At 33.6% G+C, this 18388-nt stretch overlaps 1 protein-coding gene and 1 long non-coding RNA gene across 18 annotated transcripts in view; one reads left to right on the top strand and one right to left on the bottom strand.

Annotated features, from left to right (window-relative positions):
* The window catches only part of how (protein held out wings), a 301990-nt gene extending 295145 nt beyond the window's left edge, over nucleotides 1-6845 (bottom strand). For 3 of the 13 annotated variants that reach the window (XM_074135978.1, XM_074135979.1, XM_074135988.1), the window contains exon 1: nucleotides 6301-6845. In XM_074135978.1, the coding sequence (XP_073992079.1) occupies nucleotides 6301-6433 (133 nt within the window). In that variant the 5' untranslated portion in view covers nucleotides 6434-6845. The remainder of the gene's footprint in view (nucleotides 1-6300) is intronic. The other 10 variants (XM_074135981.1, XM_074135982.1, XM_074135980.1 and 7 more) reach the window with 7 other exon arrangements.
* LOC141458249 (uncharacterized) overlaps nucleotides 4163-18388 on the top strand; it is a 45371-nt gene continuing 31145 nt past the window's right edge. Inside the window, exons 1-4 of one of the 5 annotated variants that reach the window (XR_012460841.1) lie at nucleotides 4163-4297; nucleotides 4568-4756; nucleotides 7496-7583; nucleotides 13307-13467. This is a non-coding gene — a long non-coding RNA (uncharacterized lncRNA). Of the gene's footprint in view, nucleotides 4298-4439; nucleotides 4757-6865; nucleotides 7418-7495; nucleotides 7584-13306; nucleotides 13468-17320; nucleotides 17935-18388 lie in introns of those variants that run through there. The other 4 variants (XR_012460839.1, XR_012460838.1, XR_012460840.1 and 1 more) reach the window with 4 other exon arrangements.

Here is an 18388-nt window from a genome sequence, read left to right as displayed (position 1 = left end):
AAAGAAAATTTGGGAATTTTATCTTTTATAGAAAAAGAGAAAAAAATTGTCAAAGTTGGGTGTTTTTCAACGTTACGCTTTTTCGTGCAGTTTTTGATGGTCAACCCTTATACAACTGTCCTACCGGACAGTTTTAATGAGGAGTCCATGTAAGTCTTCTGTCATGGTAAAGCCCAAGGTAGCGGACTACGTTGACTACTGGTAAAGGAATTAAATTGTAAAAGACAGGAGGAAGAGTGAAAGTAATGTTTTGAGATTTAGTTTCGTTCAGTTTGATAGCCCCATTTTTCTAAGGAGGTGAGGTGAGACTGAAGGTTTCTATGAGCTATTAATGGATCTTTGTTAGTAGATAAGATGGCAGTATCGTCAGCATAGGTAAGAAGAGTAGTTTGAGGATGAGTAGGTATGTCTGAGGAGTAGATTGTGTACAGAATGGGGCCTAGTATGCTGCCTTGCCGGAACTCCAGCGTCAGCATGGCTGAATGGAGAAAGAATAGTTCCTACCTTCGCTCACTTTTCTATGGATCGTCGTAGACCGTGACTTAGAAGAAACGACAGAACTGATGGGAGAGGAATTCAAATTTTCAGCACAGTAAATGATACAGAAATCTAATAATAATCTTAAAAATGAAAAAATTATGAAGTAAGTTAAAATCAGAACTTGTTTAAAAACGAAAATTTGGGACTTTTTAGGGAGAAAAAAAGCATAATAGGGAGAACCCAGTGGCAGGCGGCTACGAAGAGGACTTACGATGTGGTGGTCCTCGGATCTGGAAGGTGACATTGACTAAATTGGGATTAGATGATGGCGGAGGCCAGCATATTATAGGGAAGCCTGACGATACTTGCAGGAAGAAGGCTATGATCTACTTCTGAAATAATTCTAATAACTTTCCGGATTCAGAAAAGCAATAAGGCTCCCAGAAGCCTTCGAGGTCCCTTAATGTATAGATCTTAAAAGAATTAACTAATAGATAAATATGAAACGATAAAAACAGTACTCCAGACATTTCCACTCATCATAAAAGAGAATTTCCCAGCCAAAAGAAAATGAAAAAAACTATACAAATAAGAAAAGTAGAAGTAGATTATTTATAACTAACTAATAAACTAGTATTATTTTTCCTTAGTATCAATAAAATGGCCACTCAAAATAGAAAAGAACACAACTTTGGGAAATACTTAGGTAGAAAGGCTTTGCTTGCTACCTGAGTTCTTTCCAGTCTGTAAAGGTGTAGAACAGGTTTAGGTCAGGTCATATACCTGTTATTGTAACTCCCACCAAACGATTTTAAAATCATCATGGTCTTAAAAGATAAAAAATTCTCAGTACATTAAAAAAAAATCAAGTCAACTATTATTAATCTGGTTTCAAATATTTATGAATTCAGTGAAATAACAATTTATAGGAAAAGAAGGAAAGATTGCTGTTAAGTCAAATAGGAAAGAAATCATATAAATTTCAATAGAGATCTAGATTTCTTGCATCTTTTTTTCATTGCCATTTAAATCAGTATTTGAGGTATACAGTCATTTGAAGAAAATATTGTATATACAGATCGTTTTTCTTCTATTTTCCTTGGTATATTAATTTGGGATTTTAGAATACGATTCATCTTTTTTGGTGACTAATTCATTTAACCAAGATTGTCAAACTAGCGGCTCCCGACAGTAATTTGTTGTGGTCCACAAGTTCTGAAATACAATGAAAAGACTTCAGAAGAGATCGAGGTACACAATTTCCCCGTTAATCTCTTTAACTACTGAAGACGAGTATACACGTGGCACAGTGCCCTTTCCTAGGGGTTTGTGGGCTTGTTATAAACGCGCTGACTCAGTTTCCGGCGACATTTAGAAGCGTTTATGTCTGCCAATCTCTGTGGAATTCCAGAATGATTCAGTTTTAAGAGGCAGTTATCAAGATATAGGAATTGCAAAAATATATATTCTTAATTGGATGAGAAATACCGAAAAATTAAGAAGTTTTATGTTATTTCAACTATTTCCGTCTATGAAATTCAGATCAAAGACTGACTGATAAACAACTATCTGCCTTACTGAAGATTGTCTGTACTCGGTCTTTGAATCCAGATATCGGAAAACTAGTACGAGGAAAGCGCCTGGCTAGTTTCGGGTAAAAAAAAGAATAATTGTAGTTTTATAAACTCATTAAACAAAAAGCAATTATACGAGGGTCGTTTGAAAAGTCCGTGCAAAGTCAGAGAGATAGCACTACTGGCGCGTATCGAGGTTATGTTTAGTTAGTAGCATCTCTTGGAAGAACACACACCAAGTTGGCTTCAGCCAGATCGGTCTATTTCTTTGTGTTTGGCATTCGTTTGAATCGAGGAAGTCGAGTGATTTTCAAAAAATGGACGAAAAAGAATTTCGTGTGTTGATTAAACACTACTTTATGAAAGGCAAAACGCCTCAGGAGACTAAAGAGAAGCTTGATAAACATGATGGTGACTCTGCAACTTCGATTAGAACAGTTTATAAGTGGTTTCAAAATTTTCGGAGTGGCCATATGGGCACAAGTGACGCTGAACGTTCTGGACGCCCTGTTGAGGTTACTACTCCAGAAATCATTGATAAAATCCATGATATGGTGATGGATGACAGAAGAGTGAAGGTGCGTGAGATTGCTAGTGCTGTGGGCATCTCGAATGAACGGGTACATAATATTTTGCATCAACATTTGGGCATGACAAAGCTATCCGCAAGATGGGTGCCGCGATTGTTCACGCTTGACCAAAAACGAAATCGTGTGAAGTGTTGCAAGGACGGTTTGCAGCTGTTCCAGAAGAATCCGCAGGACTTTAAGCGTCGTTTCGTCACTGTGGATGAAACATGGATACATTACTACACTCCTGAGACCAAAGAACAATCTAAACAATGGGTTACCAAGGGGGAATCTGCGCCAAAAAAGGCAAAGACCGTTCCTTCGACCGGAAAGATTATGGCGACTGTCTTTTGGGATTCGCAAGGAATAATCCTCATCGACTATCTGGAAAAGGGTAAAACTATTACAGGGGCATATTATTCATCGTTATTGGACCGTTTGAAAACCGAGCTGCAAGAAAAACGCCCACGATTGGCCCACAAAAAAGTCCTTTTCCATCACGACAACGCACCAGCTCACACCTCAGCAGTTGTGGTCGCAAAATTAATGGAAATAGGGTTCCAACTCGTTTTACATCCCCCCTATTCTCCAGACTTGGCTCCCTCGGACTACTATTTGTTCCCCAATATGAAGAAATGGCTGGCGGGAAAAAGATTTTATTCAAACGAGGAGGTGATTGCAGAAACGAATGGCTATTTTTCAGACTTGGACAAATCCTATTATTCGGAAGGGATCAACAAACTAGAGCAGCGTTGGACGAAGTGTATAAGCCTAAAAGGAGACTATGTTGAAAAATAAAAAAGGTTTACCCCAAAAAAATTAAGTAGTTTTTATTTTTGCACGGACTTTTCGAACGACCCTCGTACAATTTAAATTATCCTACCCACATTCCTGAATCCTCACTTCAGAATATAAATTTAACAAGATTTGTAAATGTAATGAGGCCCGCATGAATCTTGTATGTAGAAAGCACCAAATGGCCTTTATTTTAATTCAGTTTGAGATTCTTTGAACCAACAATTAGAAAGATTATTTACCTATTTCAGGCATGATTTTTTTTAAAAAAAATTGTTTTAATACCAAGCTTTCGATCTAGAAACTGATTAAGGTCATCTTCAAGGTTATGGTACACATTGGTTGAAACAGTCGTCGTTTAAAATGTGATATTTCCCCCCCAAAAAAGTGCAACAATTTCTCTTTGATTAACCACATTTTCAGTAAAAAATTTAATTTTACATAGACACTGGATAAGTCACTGGTTACTACAGTTAATTAAGTTCACATATCCAAGATATATGTACGTACAAACGGATAGAAAGTTGTAATAGGAGCAAAGGAAGCAGGACTGGAGGTTACATTATGAGCAATGTCAACTCTGTGTGGGAACGGTTCAAAGATTTCTCCTCAACTTACGATCAGGGGTAGAAAGAGAAGGAGGTGCTGACCCACAATCACTTCTAAACACTCGCGCTGTAAACGCAAAAAAAAAATATATTTACACGTAATACAAAACATGTGGCATTAAACTAGTTTACCATACAGCCATTTGAATATATTTGCTAATAATTATTGCTTTAAAATTCATTTAAATTAATAAAATTTATAAATTTAAGGTAATAATTGACAAAATGTTGATATTAAAGGAAAATTTTAGATAAAACATGGAACAGATGGGTGAGTTGAAATGTTGTTTTAAGAATTCTTCACTAAATAAATTCTGTTTACATCCTTTTATAATGGCCCCAAGATAAGAACTAGCTTGCTTTCCATTTTCAACTTTTACTATTTACTCAAAGTCTACTTCTCAAACCATTTATTGCACGGGAAGTACTATTTCATTGTACAGCTGGTCAAATTATTTAGCTAAGTTTGATGAATTTTATCAATCACAATTTCTTGTATTTATAATACCTTGCACAGTTTTAGATAGTGAATTAATTTCAGGAAAACAAAAAATAAAGATAACAATTCACAATAACAAAAAATGAAAAATAGGAGAGAATGTTTTGAAAAAAGTGAGAAATCTTAAAAAGGAGAAAAAAATCATGAGCTTTAGATTTGGCGAAAAATGCACGCAAAATTCTCTCTTAATGCAATTTACACAATAACAATTTTTTAAACTACAAAATTATGGTAAAAAGAATTTTAACTTTAATATTATATGGTTATACGCATTGCAGGCACGTCTTTATTGTTTCTGACCAATAAAAGGAATATCATCATCTATCATCAAAAATGGGCACATCATCACAGTTTGGATTAGTGAATTCATTTCCCGCAGTTTATGTAATATACTACATTTGTTAAGTGCCCAAATCTGCACCAAATACATGCTTGGTAGTGTAGATAAAATTATCTAACACTGTGGACTTATAATCACATTTTAAATAATGTATTTTCGTTCGTTACAATAAAATGTTGCAGTTGAAGAACGCGAGACAAAAAGGCTCTTCTAGAACATCACTTAAATATCTAAATGAAATAATTAAACAAATGTTTTGCACTAATAACAAATATTTTGGTCACTTCTTACAAAAATTTAGAAGTACTCGAAAATGCTGTTCTGCATAAGATCAATATTCTTCCAATTCGAAATTTTGGATGTACATTTCATGCTCTATAAGTAAAGTAATGCCTAGTTTTTTTCAAATTAGGTGTCGTGGACGGAGTCTAGTAAACAAACAGCTTTAACTGTTTTACGGTAAAAAAAAATATATACAACTTGGAACAAATAGAATTTAATTGCATTTAAAATTCCGCGTCGACAGAAACATCTAGGCACAGAAATTGTTAATCTGGATGAATTTAAGTTTATAATATTTAATGCTGCTAAAGTGATTTGAAACAGCATTTAAGTACATTAAAAAGGTTAAAATAAAATTATTATATTTCTTTTGCATTTTTTTTTAAATTAGGATAAAAAATAAATGTAAGAGACAGGAGAAATGGAGATACTAAATTTAACTTTTTAAAAAGTCATGCGGCGGAAAAAGGGGGCGTGGTCATTTACTATACTAGGCGGCTCTTTCATTCTGCTTTAACCCGCGTTCACGACCTTGGCGGCTATGTCGGACCGTTGGTTACCTTTTATTTTAGCTTTTCTCGTTAATAACAAAAAGTAATAATTTAAAAAAAAAAAAACAATGAGAAAACTCAGTTATAAATCTTTTTCAAACAATCACAGCCAATGTGATCGTGACAAATGACATATAACATAGAAACAAAACAAAATCTAAAAAGCGTAGGAGTTTCAAAATGGCGTGAATTACATCTTTTAATTTTTGCAAACACTTGGGGGATTACGTAATAAGTAATTTCGCTTAATGAAAACATTCCTTTATATTGAGGTTAGGTCTAAGAAGAAAAGATAAATAACAGTGAACATCTGTTTATTGTTACTTGTTGTAGAACTAGAAAAAAAATTACACGAAATTTGGGGGGGGGGGGGAAATATGTTTACAACAAAATAAAAATGAAGAAAATAAGTTGCGGAGTTAAAAATAAAGAGAACCCATTCAAGGATGTTCATTTACATACAAGTACCGGGGCTAAAAACGTTTCACATTCCAACGTGACTCACTGATAACAATTTTTTTGTTCTCTCTCTATTCTAATACTGATTGGTAAAGGAAAGAAAACAAAGAGAAGAAGTATATAAATGTAAATATAGAACTTACCTTCATCTATTAGACGTTCTACATGCATGAAAACATTAGGAAATGCTGTCACTTGTTTTCTGTCCTTTAGTAACTGAGCTAAATAATCAGCTATACTTTGCGTATTGTTCAAAGAATTATTTTGTTCACCCATGTTTATGTAATTGTAAGTTTTTTACAATCTTTACTAAAATTTGAGCTAGACACGTAAATTAACTAACAACTATATAAAAAATCTTGAAAGACGTTGTAGACAATTCTTGTTAGTTGTAAGCTCCAGTTTTCCTTCCTTAATTTTTTCAAACAAAACTAAAAAAAAAAAAAACCAACTAAAAACTAAAAAAAAAGAGCAAAATGCCCTTTTCAAAAAAAAAAAAATTAACTAAATTAAAAATAAAGCCCGACGAACTTATATTTTGTGTGAATAGTGTCCCGCAAAAACAAAAGTTAGTATTGTTAACCGAAAGGTACCTAAAAAATTAAAAAAAAAAAAAATTAATCCACTTATACCGTCTAACAGCGGGTTAGTTACTGACTGAAGGTGGGGCTAAGCAACTTGTTAGAAATGGTGTGGGTATTGGTGCGCTTGCGTTGTAACGCCCTAGAAACAGCCCACGCTATCTACCCTCAGTTACTGGCAGCACTAAACTATCTACTGTGTGTAGGCGCGCATATTTAAGCAATCATTTTTTTTAAACACCACTGTGCTTTTAGGATTGGTACGACTGGCTTTTTTACCCATCCTCGATTCGAACCATAACTTCAGCCTCCGCCACCTTTATATTTAGTTTGTTTTTTCTTCTTTAACACTGCCTCTCATACTTAAAAAAAAAAAAAAATTATGTGAACATTCATACGATTTGGTCGTACAATTCTCGAGTTATTGTCTTACAGAAACCTCAAAATGTCTAATTTAAAAACATTGTGAATACGAAAATTTTAGAAGAGAAAAAAATCTCAGATAAGTGTAAAATTTGTGATACTACCAGAACTTATGGTATTTTCGAGATACTCGGAATTAAATCAAGTCATTTAACCTCTCCTTAATGAAATATAAAACACCTAGAATCTCATATTATACTGAAATGGTACTTAGAACGAACAATTGTTTGATTTTTGGTGTCTGTTTTGAAATTTGGTGACTGTTTTTGCTATGAAAATGATTTCTGTAACAGTTGTTTCAAGTGTTTGTTTCTGATTTTAGCCTTTTTTTCAGGATAAAAGCATCAGTTACCAAAGAAAGACGAATAGTACTTGTACAAAGATGATCATTCTCATCAAATATAGAAATTACTATTAAATAGGTAATAATACAAAATTTTAACTTTGACCTTTCAGGTAACAATGAAAGTAAATGCTATCAATAAGTGAATTTAAAAAAAAAATAAAATAAGAAACTTAAATGGTCACTTAGTTACCTTATAGCCACGAGCAATCTGGTTTATTTCTAATTCTGAATCATGAAATACTCATATACTTAGCATAAAAAGTTTTAAAAAACTGTCCATCGTGACATTGTGAACGCTTAATTTAATAATAATTACTTAGGCCCTGAAGTAAAATATAAATAAAAATACAAATTATTCTTACATTTAGTTAATTCTTGCATAACTGCAGTTTTATACACGATTTCTTGCTTAATATCTTCTTCTTTATTTATATCCTAATTTGGTTATCATTGAAGTGAGATCATTTGATATAATTTTAACGAGATATCGTTAAGTTTCTGAAAGATACTGGAAACAAACATGGATTTTATTGTGGTGGTAATTAATTTATTTTTGTCAGAAAGGAAATTTTTGAAGAACTGGGAATAAAGATTGGATAATGCGAATAAGTCAGCCAGTTGATATATAGAATCATGTTCAGTTAAAAAATCTTACAGCAAGATATCAAAAGAAAGATTTTGCTTTCAATTGACTTGAAGTTCACGATGGGATGTGTGGAATAGATTTGAATAGCCGTGGTCTGTAAATACAGATACCTACGTTCTTTGGAACTGTCAACTGAACCATGAATTTGTTAGTAAATTGTAAATTATTAAAGAGAAAAGTTATTCCAAAAAAGGCAGTAGGCGATTTCATCTGGAGAAAGTCAAAGTACAAAGAGAGAGAAGTTGAAAAAAATATGATATTGAGTTGAAAATATAAATTCTGAAATAAAATAAAACTTAGGCCTTAATTAAGTTATTTTCAACTGCCATATTCAACTGTTTCAACAGATTTTAAGGATCATGATTGAATAAATGATCTACTAAAATCATAAATAGCTTGGCAACAAAAGTGCTTGATTCCTGAAGTAGTGAAGTTTCTGACGATTTGGTCAGTAACCAGATAAAAAATCAAATCTAAAAAGAAAAAGATTAAGACAGATTTTTAATAAATTAAAAAATGAATCAAAAAGATGGCAAAGAAATAAGTATTAGTATTTTTTTAAAAGGTCATTTTACTTTGAATTTACTTTACGAATTGATGAAATTTCATGGTAATAACTCTTAAGGGTCATTTCTTGAGAAATTTGTTAAGTGTTATGAAGAAATAGATTCCAAATGGACACCTGTTTTACTAGACATATTTGGGAACGTCCAGATGTTTTACACATGTGTAAGATCCTTTATTGTATTCTATTTACCTATTTAAGTAATACGCGTGACTTTGTACATTTTTTAATTTGAAATGTTTGACGAAAATTTTATGAAGTGCCGTTTTTAGCAATATTTATGTCAAGGGGTGCTACTCTTTGTAGTTGGAATCTGAGTTTTTGAAAAAGAGGAAGAATAAAGTGTTGCTGAGAGTTTTCTTAACAAGTTGCCTATACTGATGTGGCTGTTGAATGAAATGGAAACAGTTCAATTACGCAAGGGAGTCAACTCCAAGCTACGCACGAGAAAGTTTTAAGAGATAGTTTTGTAGAGTAAGAGAATAAGGTAGAGGAGGTAAGAGTGGCTGATTACAAGACACCTAGAAGCTTGGTTTTTAGAAGGAAAGAATTTGGAAGAAGTAGAGGATCAGGGTTCCATTGTCCCGCAGTAAAGAGCGAATCAACAAGATAGTGGAATATGAGCAATTTCATGACCCAATCTGAGATACCAGGCGATCCTTCGGTGTAAATAGCCTTTCCTGACGAAAGTCTGATGAAGGAAGGCTAATTGACAGTTGTTTAGTATGCCTGCCTTACCTGGTAGAGGAAGACCCTGATGTTAGAAGTGCCATGAATTCTCTCTTAGACAGAGTAGAGATTTTAGATACTGGTAAATGGTTATTCAATTCCAGCTTCTCTTACTAGCGCTTACCCGATTAAAGCGGGGGCTATATCCGTGATATATTTGAATATGATTTCTTAAAATTGGTCTTCTTAATGCGAGTGAGTTAGAGTCGTATGTCACTCTATCTGGTTGGCAATTTAATACTAAAATGAAAGCACGCCGCAAATCCAAATCTGTCACTTAGTTTAGATTTGCATTGTACTCATGGTCTACAAGGCAAACGATCTAAACTTACATTACAAAACATTGCTGCTACCCATACGGACCTATGGACCAGAGTTAAGGGGTTCCGCAAAGCATTCCAATCATTATAGAATCCAATTCTTACAACCCAAAATCCTTCGAAAAATCTTCAATTCTTCAATAACTCCAATAAATCTTAATATAAGTAATGATCTATCCATTACTTTCTTGTAACGATCTAACAAAATTCCGCTATCATTTCCTTATCCTTAACATCACAACCCGTTTTTACAATAACCTTCATGCTTAACCTTACCCAATACTCCTTTTAGACGACTGTAGCGCTAATGGCCTCCTGTCATCTTCGCTAATTGAATCACCATGATGTGATACCACATGGTATCTTCTTCAAATGTTATTCATGTCATTTTATTCTAATATCGCAAATCAATAAATGGATGATATAAAACAAAAATTTTAGCTCCACCTATCGGACCAGACGACTAGCCGCTGTACAATATCAGCAAACTGGAATAATTTGTCTAGGAGAATTCGTTTTAGGGCAGTTCATGGAAGGAATTGAGGTAGACTTTGTAACGTTCAGTTTTGAAACTTTTTATAGTTTTTAAGAGTTTAAAATGTTTTAGAATTACGCTTGAACATTATTTATGAGAATTAATGTCGAGAATTAAAAGAAGTCATGTATTCACATCTGATTTCTTATTTTTTTTTTCAATCCATAATGATCTGCGCCATAAATAAAAGTATTAATTCTTTAAGGGCTTAATATCATCACGCTATTATCATACTAAAAACGTTTTATGAAAGTTATCACCGAGGGCCAAGTCTTCAAAGGAACTTAAAGGGTCCCCAATTCCTTTAGTATAGGTGACGAAGATCCGTTCCCTGTTAGGCTCAGGAGAGTTATAACACAAATCGAAAAAACTTATTCCTATTACAATTTTTTTTTTTTTTTTTTTTTTTTTGGCGCATTAACAGCTGAGGTTATTAGCGCCCGGAGCTTTTTCCAGTGCACTGCCGGCCTCCGGACAGTGTTCTCTCGTTACAGACAACACTGTCCATCACCGGACAGTGAGCTGTAAGAAGCTCCTAGGAAGAGAAAATCTAAGGGTCAGCTGCTGGATTCGAACCCGGGACCTCCGCGTGGGAGTCCAGTATGCTAACCTCATAGCTAATCCCTTCCCTCTGATTTCTTATTATTAATAATACTATTTTGTCTAGTGAAATAGAAAAGAAATTTATTATTCTGGGACAATTGTCCCCTAAGAATAAATACAGGACAAGTAGAGGCCTTAATAGTTTGGCCTGTGATTAAAAGAAAATAAATAAATAAATATATACAAAAAGTGAAAAAAAAAAAATAACAGCAGAAATTAAATGAAATAAATTAAAACAATTAGAATTTCGGAGGAAGCTGAATAGAAAGTAGATAACTGAATAGACAGGATTTAAAGATAGAAAGGGTAGGAGCATGGCGGACAGATGAAGGCAAGGAGTTCCAGAGAGAGGTAGCACGTATTAGGAAGGACTTGTCAAAGGATGAGGTACGGTGAGAGGGAATATAGAGATCAGATGAGCGAGATCTAGTGTTACGGGAATGGATCGAGGATTTAAACTTAAGGAGTTGAAAAATGTAGGAAGGCCTTTGAGACTGGATGCGAGAGTCACTGGAAATGCTGTAAATAAATCTTATAAAGCAGTTCATGAGGGGCTTGAGCTTAGCTTCAATATCACCAGAAAGACCGGCCATACACTAAACAACCATAGTGGAAATGGGGGAAAATAAGAGAGGAAACTAGGAGTTGCCGGGTCTTAATTGGAAAAAGGTGACGGGAACTATTAAACTGCTTTAGGATATGGATGGAACGACGAGAGATTTGGGAAACATGGTTTTTCCAAGATAGGTTTTGATCAAAAGTGATACCAAGGTTTTTCACAGAGGAACAATATTTTATTGGGATATTGTAAAGGAAAAGATTAGGAAGAGGAGCCAATGATTTAAGGAGTGGGTTGGAGCCAATAACAATAGCTTTGGTCTTTTCTACATTCAGGGTAAGCTTATTGTTCGTGGCCCATGCTGAGATATTATTGAGGTCTTCTTGAAGTTTAAACATAGCTTCAAACAAATCCGACGGGGAAAAGGATAGGTAAATCTGAAAATCATCAGCATAGAGGTGATGCTGGGAATGAGAGATGGAAAGAGGAAGGTCATTGATGTAAATGGAGAAGAGATAAATAAATAAATCCTTATACTAAGCTAACCCATAATAGTCTATCGCTTTGATCTCTGGTGAATTATTTCAGTAAATATTTCATTATATTATTATTTTCCTTTTAGAAATCGAATCAATAAAAAGATGTATGTGTACTGTAAACAAACAATATATTTATGAGAAGTCCAAACTAAAATGAAGTACAATCCGTTATTTAAGGTTCTATTGTGTACACACCCTGATATTATGGTGGGGAGATCGCCCACCATCGATAGCTTATTGGTAAACATCGAGAGTGTCATGGGCCTCAGTTTTGTGCCCAAGTGTGGGCAATGAAGAATGCCTATAGTTTCCTGTATATTGTAGTCGTAATGTCTTCATTTCTATAGTCTTTTTTTTTTATTTTTGATTTGGTAAACATAAAAAATGTTTAGATTAATTATGTCACCATTTTTTCTACATCTTTAGTTATTGATTACTAGTGTTTTCTACATTAATACATTATCTTTCAGTATTAGGTTACATTGAATACTTTGTTTCATCTCCAAGTTAGAATAAAACCAAAGGCACAGCCCTTTGGAGAGAACACTTAAAATACTGGAAAACCAATTCCAGTTATTAAATATAAGAATATTACGCCAGATTGGTGTAAAAGACCCTGGAAGCTGGGATAGCAATTAGATTATTCGGGTTACTGGCTTCACCACAGGGCACAGCAGTTTCAGAAAATATCTTCACAAGGTGGTATTATTTAACGCCGAAACCTCTGTTGTAGACTATGTCAGGAAAATGGAAAAGGTGTTTCCTATATCTTGTTTGTTAGCAAAGCTATCGCGAGTTTTGGTACCGATATTAGTTATTTTTGCAACTTCGCAGCCTGAGGAGATCTTTTTACAAGAAAAACTAATGAGTAAGAGTGGAGGATTTATCTATTAAATTACCTAGGGGATGCTACAATAAGCTAGTTGGCTGCAGAGGCTTAGAGATACAAGTACCGCCCCTTGTCACAAACTTAATAACTTTTTAACCTATTTAATTCTTAAAATAAGTTGTCAACAATGTTAAATTACAAAATGATTTAGTTTGCTACATTTTAGGAAAAGTAAAAGAGATAAAAAAAAAAGTAAACTTCACTTATTTAATTAACTAAGAACTTGTTACGAACCCATTCATTAACTAAAATGTGGAGGCCCAAAATTTAATGTGGGCAGGAAATGAGAATCTATATTATAAACTATTTATCTACCCACATAGTATCAAGTTAATTTATATAATTTAGGTTATATTCTCGAATTATGATTGGTATTATTGGGCAAAAGATTTATGTTGTTCGTGCTTTTTTCAGTGCTTTGTAACGGTATCGTACTTCATCAATTCAGTGGTTATTTCATCAATTTGATGTAGAGAATTGGACTTCCACTATACACTAACTTCTTGAACCTAAGTTGCAGGCCACTAGATTGGAAACCAGGATCTCCGCTAGGAATCCAGCCACTAACCTCTGAGGTAATCTCATTTCATTCACTTTAGCTGTATCACTTAGCAGGTCCAATCGAATAAAATCGATTGATATTACCTGGCACTGTGGTACCAACCACATTTTGAAAAACTTCTCCTTTTTTTACAACTATTCTTCGCTGAAGGTTACTCTTATTGAATATTAAAACAACTTCCATTGAAAACAAGATTTGTTTCTATTAATCAATGTGAATGTATGCGAAAAAGATGAATGGTAAGAATATATTTAAGGCTGGAAACATAGTGGAGCGGCGCGCAAAGCGGCGATGATAGCGAAGAGCAAAGCGGCGAAATCAAACACAAGTAAACATATGGGACCGCGCATAGTGGCGAGCAAAGCGAAGATAGAGCAACGCTATCTCTAGAGAATAGAGCGAAGCGTTATGACATGTTTGATTTCTTCGCTCTCATCGCGCTCAATTTGTAAAGGTTATTTTCCAAAGGTTATGGATATTGATACATTTATTGGTTTAGTTTGTTTAAAGAAACCTCTGTGGGGCCATAGTATTTGTGAAGCTACAATAGTTTTTAATAATTAATAGTTTAAATTAATTAACAATTAGTAGTTAATGCAGAATTCAGGTAATTTTTGCTACATTTAATTTGGTTCTCAATCCCTTAATGCTAACTTTCATCTAAATACTAGGCAAAATTAAATTACATTTTCACGTCCTACTACTTCTGATTAGGACGAATTCTCCAATCCTTCTTCTGTAGCGTCGTACTACTCCAGTTTTTCAGATGAACAACATTAATTTACGACAAATCATGGTGTAGTGATTTAATAAAATTATTGTGTTTTTTTAATTGACTAATTTCTTTTTATCTGCATTCATTTCTATTTTATTTTTATTTATTTTGATTTTCTTATCTTAAAGTAACTTCTAGGATTAATGGGGTTACACAGATTTGTATTTAGTAAATAACCTACATAGTTAATTTTTCTATATTGTGCCTAACTCATGTTATGAGCTGCATTACTCAAAAACAATAAAATTTGATTTTGATTAATGGGGTTACACTGGGCTAGTATGTAATCAAATGTTGATATAGACATTCGAAAACACGCATGAAACTTGCCAGGATGCTCCCGAAGTTGTTGGTACAAGTGATGAAATTCACCAAGTTCATTTCTAGACTTATTTATGTCATTGTACACTGCAGCTCCTACTACTAAGCTGTTGCAAATACCAAAGTTTCAACGAAGAATTTTCATATAAAAATAGTTCCTCCATCTTGTTTCGTCGAAAGGAGAAACGCGTCTAAACTCGTCACTATGTGCATGCGAATCTTTGCTCGCTGCTCGTCGCTCTCTTTGATTTGAAGTAGCTATCATCGCCGCTTTGCTCGCCGCGCCACTATGTTTCCAGCCTTAGAATTCATTCATTCATTAAGAGTTTACATGAGTCGAACTACACGATAAAGGAAGCTGTGAAATATGCGGATGGAATGACAATGGTTTTTTATTTCTAAGGGATTTCTATTCAACGTCTTTTTTGAGGTAAATTCATATACTACAACATAATATCCTTTTGAAGTCAACTAATATAACCGTAAGTAAAAGTTTCCTTTATAGGTTAGAATTCAGCTATCTGCTCTTAGAATTCTCCTCTTTGGAGTCAGCAGGTGATCTATATTATTATCTCTAAAACGTTTTAGGGAACAATCCGGAATGATATCCTATGGCAAACATTGATTTTTCTGAAATTTCAATTTAAAACACATGTGGTCTCTAAAACACATGGAACTAATTTTCTATTAAATTCATCTGGCAAAATGAACTAATCAGTGCTAATTGAGTCAATGACCTCTTCATCTTGATTAGTAACTTCTTTTTTTTTTCCAAAACTCAATGGACTGCATTAGTGGAAGATTTGAGTAGGAGGTTTTGAAAAGACTATTAATATATTTCAACTGAATGAAGCCTTTGTCAGAAAGTATGATGGCTGATTATAATCATTAGATGTTAAATAATAATAATAATAAAAAAACAAAATGGAATTTGCAACAACACTCTTGTAGAATATATGAGCCATTGACCAGTAATGTGTATTTCAAAATGGCATATAATTCTTCAAATTAATGGTGTGAAATATTTAAGTAACTGATTTAATTATTAAAGCGAAATAATTTCAGATGTTTCACTTATGATCAGAACCAGCGGCGCACCCAGAATTTTTTCGTTAAATGTTTTATTAGTGAATTATGTTTGTGAAAGCCAGATAACAGATGGATTCACTATATGCAGATGTACGAGAGTTAATCCATTTGTTTTGGACTTAGAATTGGAAATTAATGTATGTAGAATAGAATAGAAAAGAAATTGATTATTCTGGGACAATTGTCCCCTAAGAATAAACACAGGTACAAATAGAGGCCTTAATAGTATGGCCTGTGATTAAGAAGAAAATCAATAAATAAATAAGTGTTTACAAAAAGTGAAAATAAAAATAACAGCAGAAATTAAGGAAATAAATTAAAACAATTTCGGAGGAAGCTGAATAGAAAGGAGATAACTGAATAGACGGGATTTAAAGATAGATAGGGTAAGAGCATGGAGGACAGATGATGGTAAGGAGTTCCAGAGAGAGAGGTAGCACGTATAAGGAAGGATTTGTCAAAGGATGAGGTACGGTGAGAGATCTGGTATTACGGGAATGTATCGAGGATTTAAACTTAAGGAGTTGAAAAATATAGGAAGGCCTTTGAGACTGGATGCGAGAGTCACTGGAAATGCTGAAAATAAATCTTATAAAGCAGTTCATGAGGCGCTTGAGCTTAGCTTCGAGATCACCAGAAAGACCGCCATACACTAAGCAACCATAGTCGAAATGGGGGGAAAGTAAGAGAGGGAACTAGGAGTTGCCGGGTCCTTAATTGGAAAAAGGTGACGGGAACTATTAAACTGCTTAAGGATATGGATGGAACGACGATAGATTTGGGAAACATGGTTTTTCCAAGAAAGGTTTTGATCAAAACCAAGGTTTTTCACAGAGGAACAATATTTTATTGGGATATTGTAAAGGAAAAGATTAGGAAGAGGAGCCAATGATTTAAGGAGTGGGTTGGAGCCAATAACAATTGCTTTGGTCATATAGTTCATATTACAAATATATTTTACATTGCATATTGTTTAGCAAACTTCTAATTTCATATTTTAGAAGTATGAACCGTGGATAAGTTAGTAAATAAAAGGAACCTTCGCCCTCTTAACCTTCTAAGCCCACAATGCCGCACCCGATCGAAAGCTTGTCACCGAAGAAAGCCTGTTTTAACGTTCAAAAGCGATCAGGGCTATTTACAAAAAATTATGGTAAACTTATGTTTTAAGGGATCACAATATCCAATAAAAACAGAGGAATAATGATTTACATATTAAAATAAAATTGATAAATAGAGGATTTATCTCGAATCATTTCCCCTATCTCGTAACAACTCGATCCAAAATGATTAAATCCCACATATTATTGTTTATAATTTTATCCCTTCATCATCAAAAAATATCTTTCGCCAGTGATGATTTACTTCTTATCATCCATTTACAGTTTTTTGTTTGCCCTTCCTCTTTACACGAACTCATCTCACGCTTCGCATTGTAATATCTTCATCTTCTTGTTGTTATAAACTTTCCGATATCCTTTGTTTTCCAATGTTTATTACAATACAAAGATAAGGTTCATGAATAATTTTGTCATGTTTTTTTTTTTTTTGAGGTTTATGTAATTTTTTTTTTCGATTTTAGATGTTATCTTTAAAGCCAATCAAAGTGTAAAATAAAAATCTAACAGTGGTCTCAGATCGTTTTCTTTATTTAGATTCCACCCATAGTTTTTTGTTTTAGATTTTATGGAACAATTTATGTTGGGACCGCATGCAACAAACGCATACACTCTCCAGATTTGTTCATCTTATTATATTCCTTGGCTCAAAGAAGGTGGGTTTAATATTCCTTTAGGAGCAGTCAGTCAATTCCCACTGTGATGTTAATAGTATCCATTTCTCTTCTAACATGTTGGATGGTTGTATACCATACCTTCTTTAGAAGTAGGCCTTATTTTTCTTTAGTTTTTATTAATAAACATATCCTGATAATCTTTTATTACTCAAAGACAAAACCAATTAATGAAGAAGAGAGTAAAAGACATCACGAATACACAATATTTTAATAATAATGGAGAGATTCCAGAATAGAAAAGAATTCTAAAATATGCTTTCCAAATCAATCTCTCAATTAATATGAATAAGTATGAATATATAGGTTTCGTGACCGTAGATTGTTAAACTTAGGATTCAACCTTAAAACAAAAAAAAAGTAGTTACTCATTGAAAAATATTAAAAATTTAAGAGAGATTGGAAATTATTACCATTCAGAATCACTAAATTCAGCCAAACATCGTGGCTACAAATCCATTTTTATAGATTTACTAATAGAATAATTGTAGGATAAAATATTCCACAGCAGGAGAAGGCTCGTCCATTGTTACAGAAATAGAGCCAACAAATTAATGAAGAAGAGAGTAAAAGACATCACGAATACACAATATTTTAATAATAATGGAGAGATTCCAGAATAGAAAAGAATTCTAAAATATGCTTTCCAAATCAATCTCTCAATTAATATGAATAAGTATGAATATATAGGTTTCGTAACCGTAGATTGTTAAACTTAGGATTCAAGATTGGCGAGGAATCGGTCAAATAAAAAACAAACTCGTCTTCTTGCCAACGTTTCGACAAATATGTATATTGTCCTCTTCAGGGCGGGGCTATGCGGGTTGACTAACCTCGCCAATCTTGAATCCTAAGTTTAAAAATATGAATAAGTTAAAATACGTAAACATTAGAATTGAACTGTAACCTTAAAACAAAAAACTCATTGAAAAATATTAAAAATTTAAGAGAGATTGG

The sequence above is a fragment of the Rhodnius prolixus genome, unplaced genomic scaffold, assembly GCF_049639745.1.
Source record: "Rhodnius prolixus isolate KJV_2025 unplaced genomic scaffold, Rpr scaffold_5, whole genome shotgun sequence".
NCBI lineage: Eukaryota > Metazoa > Arthropoda > Insecta > Hemiptera > Reduviidae > Rhodnius > Rhodnius prolixus.
The sequence above is the reverse complement of the archived record's forward strand: the minus strand, read 5'-3'. Positions and strand labels throughout refer to the sequence as shown.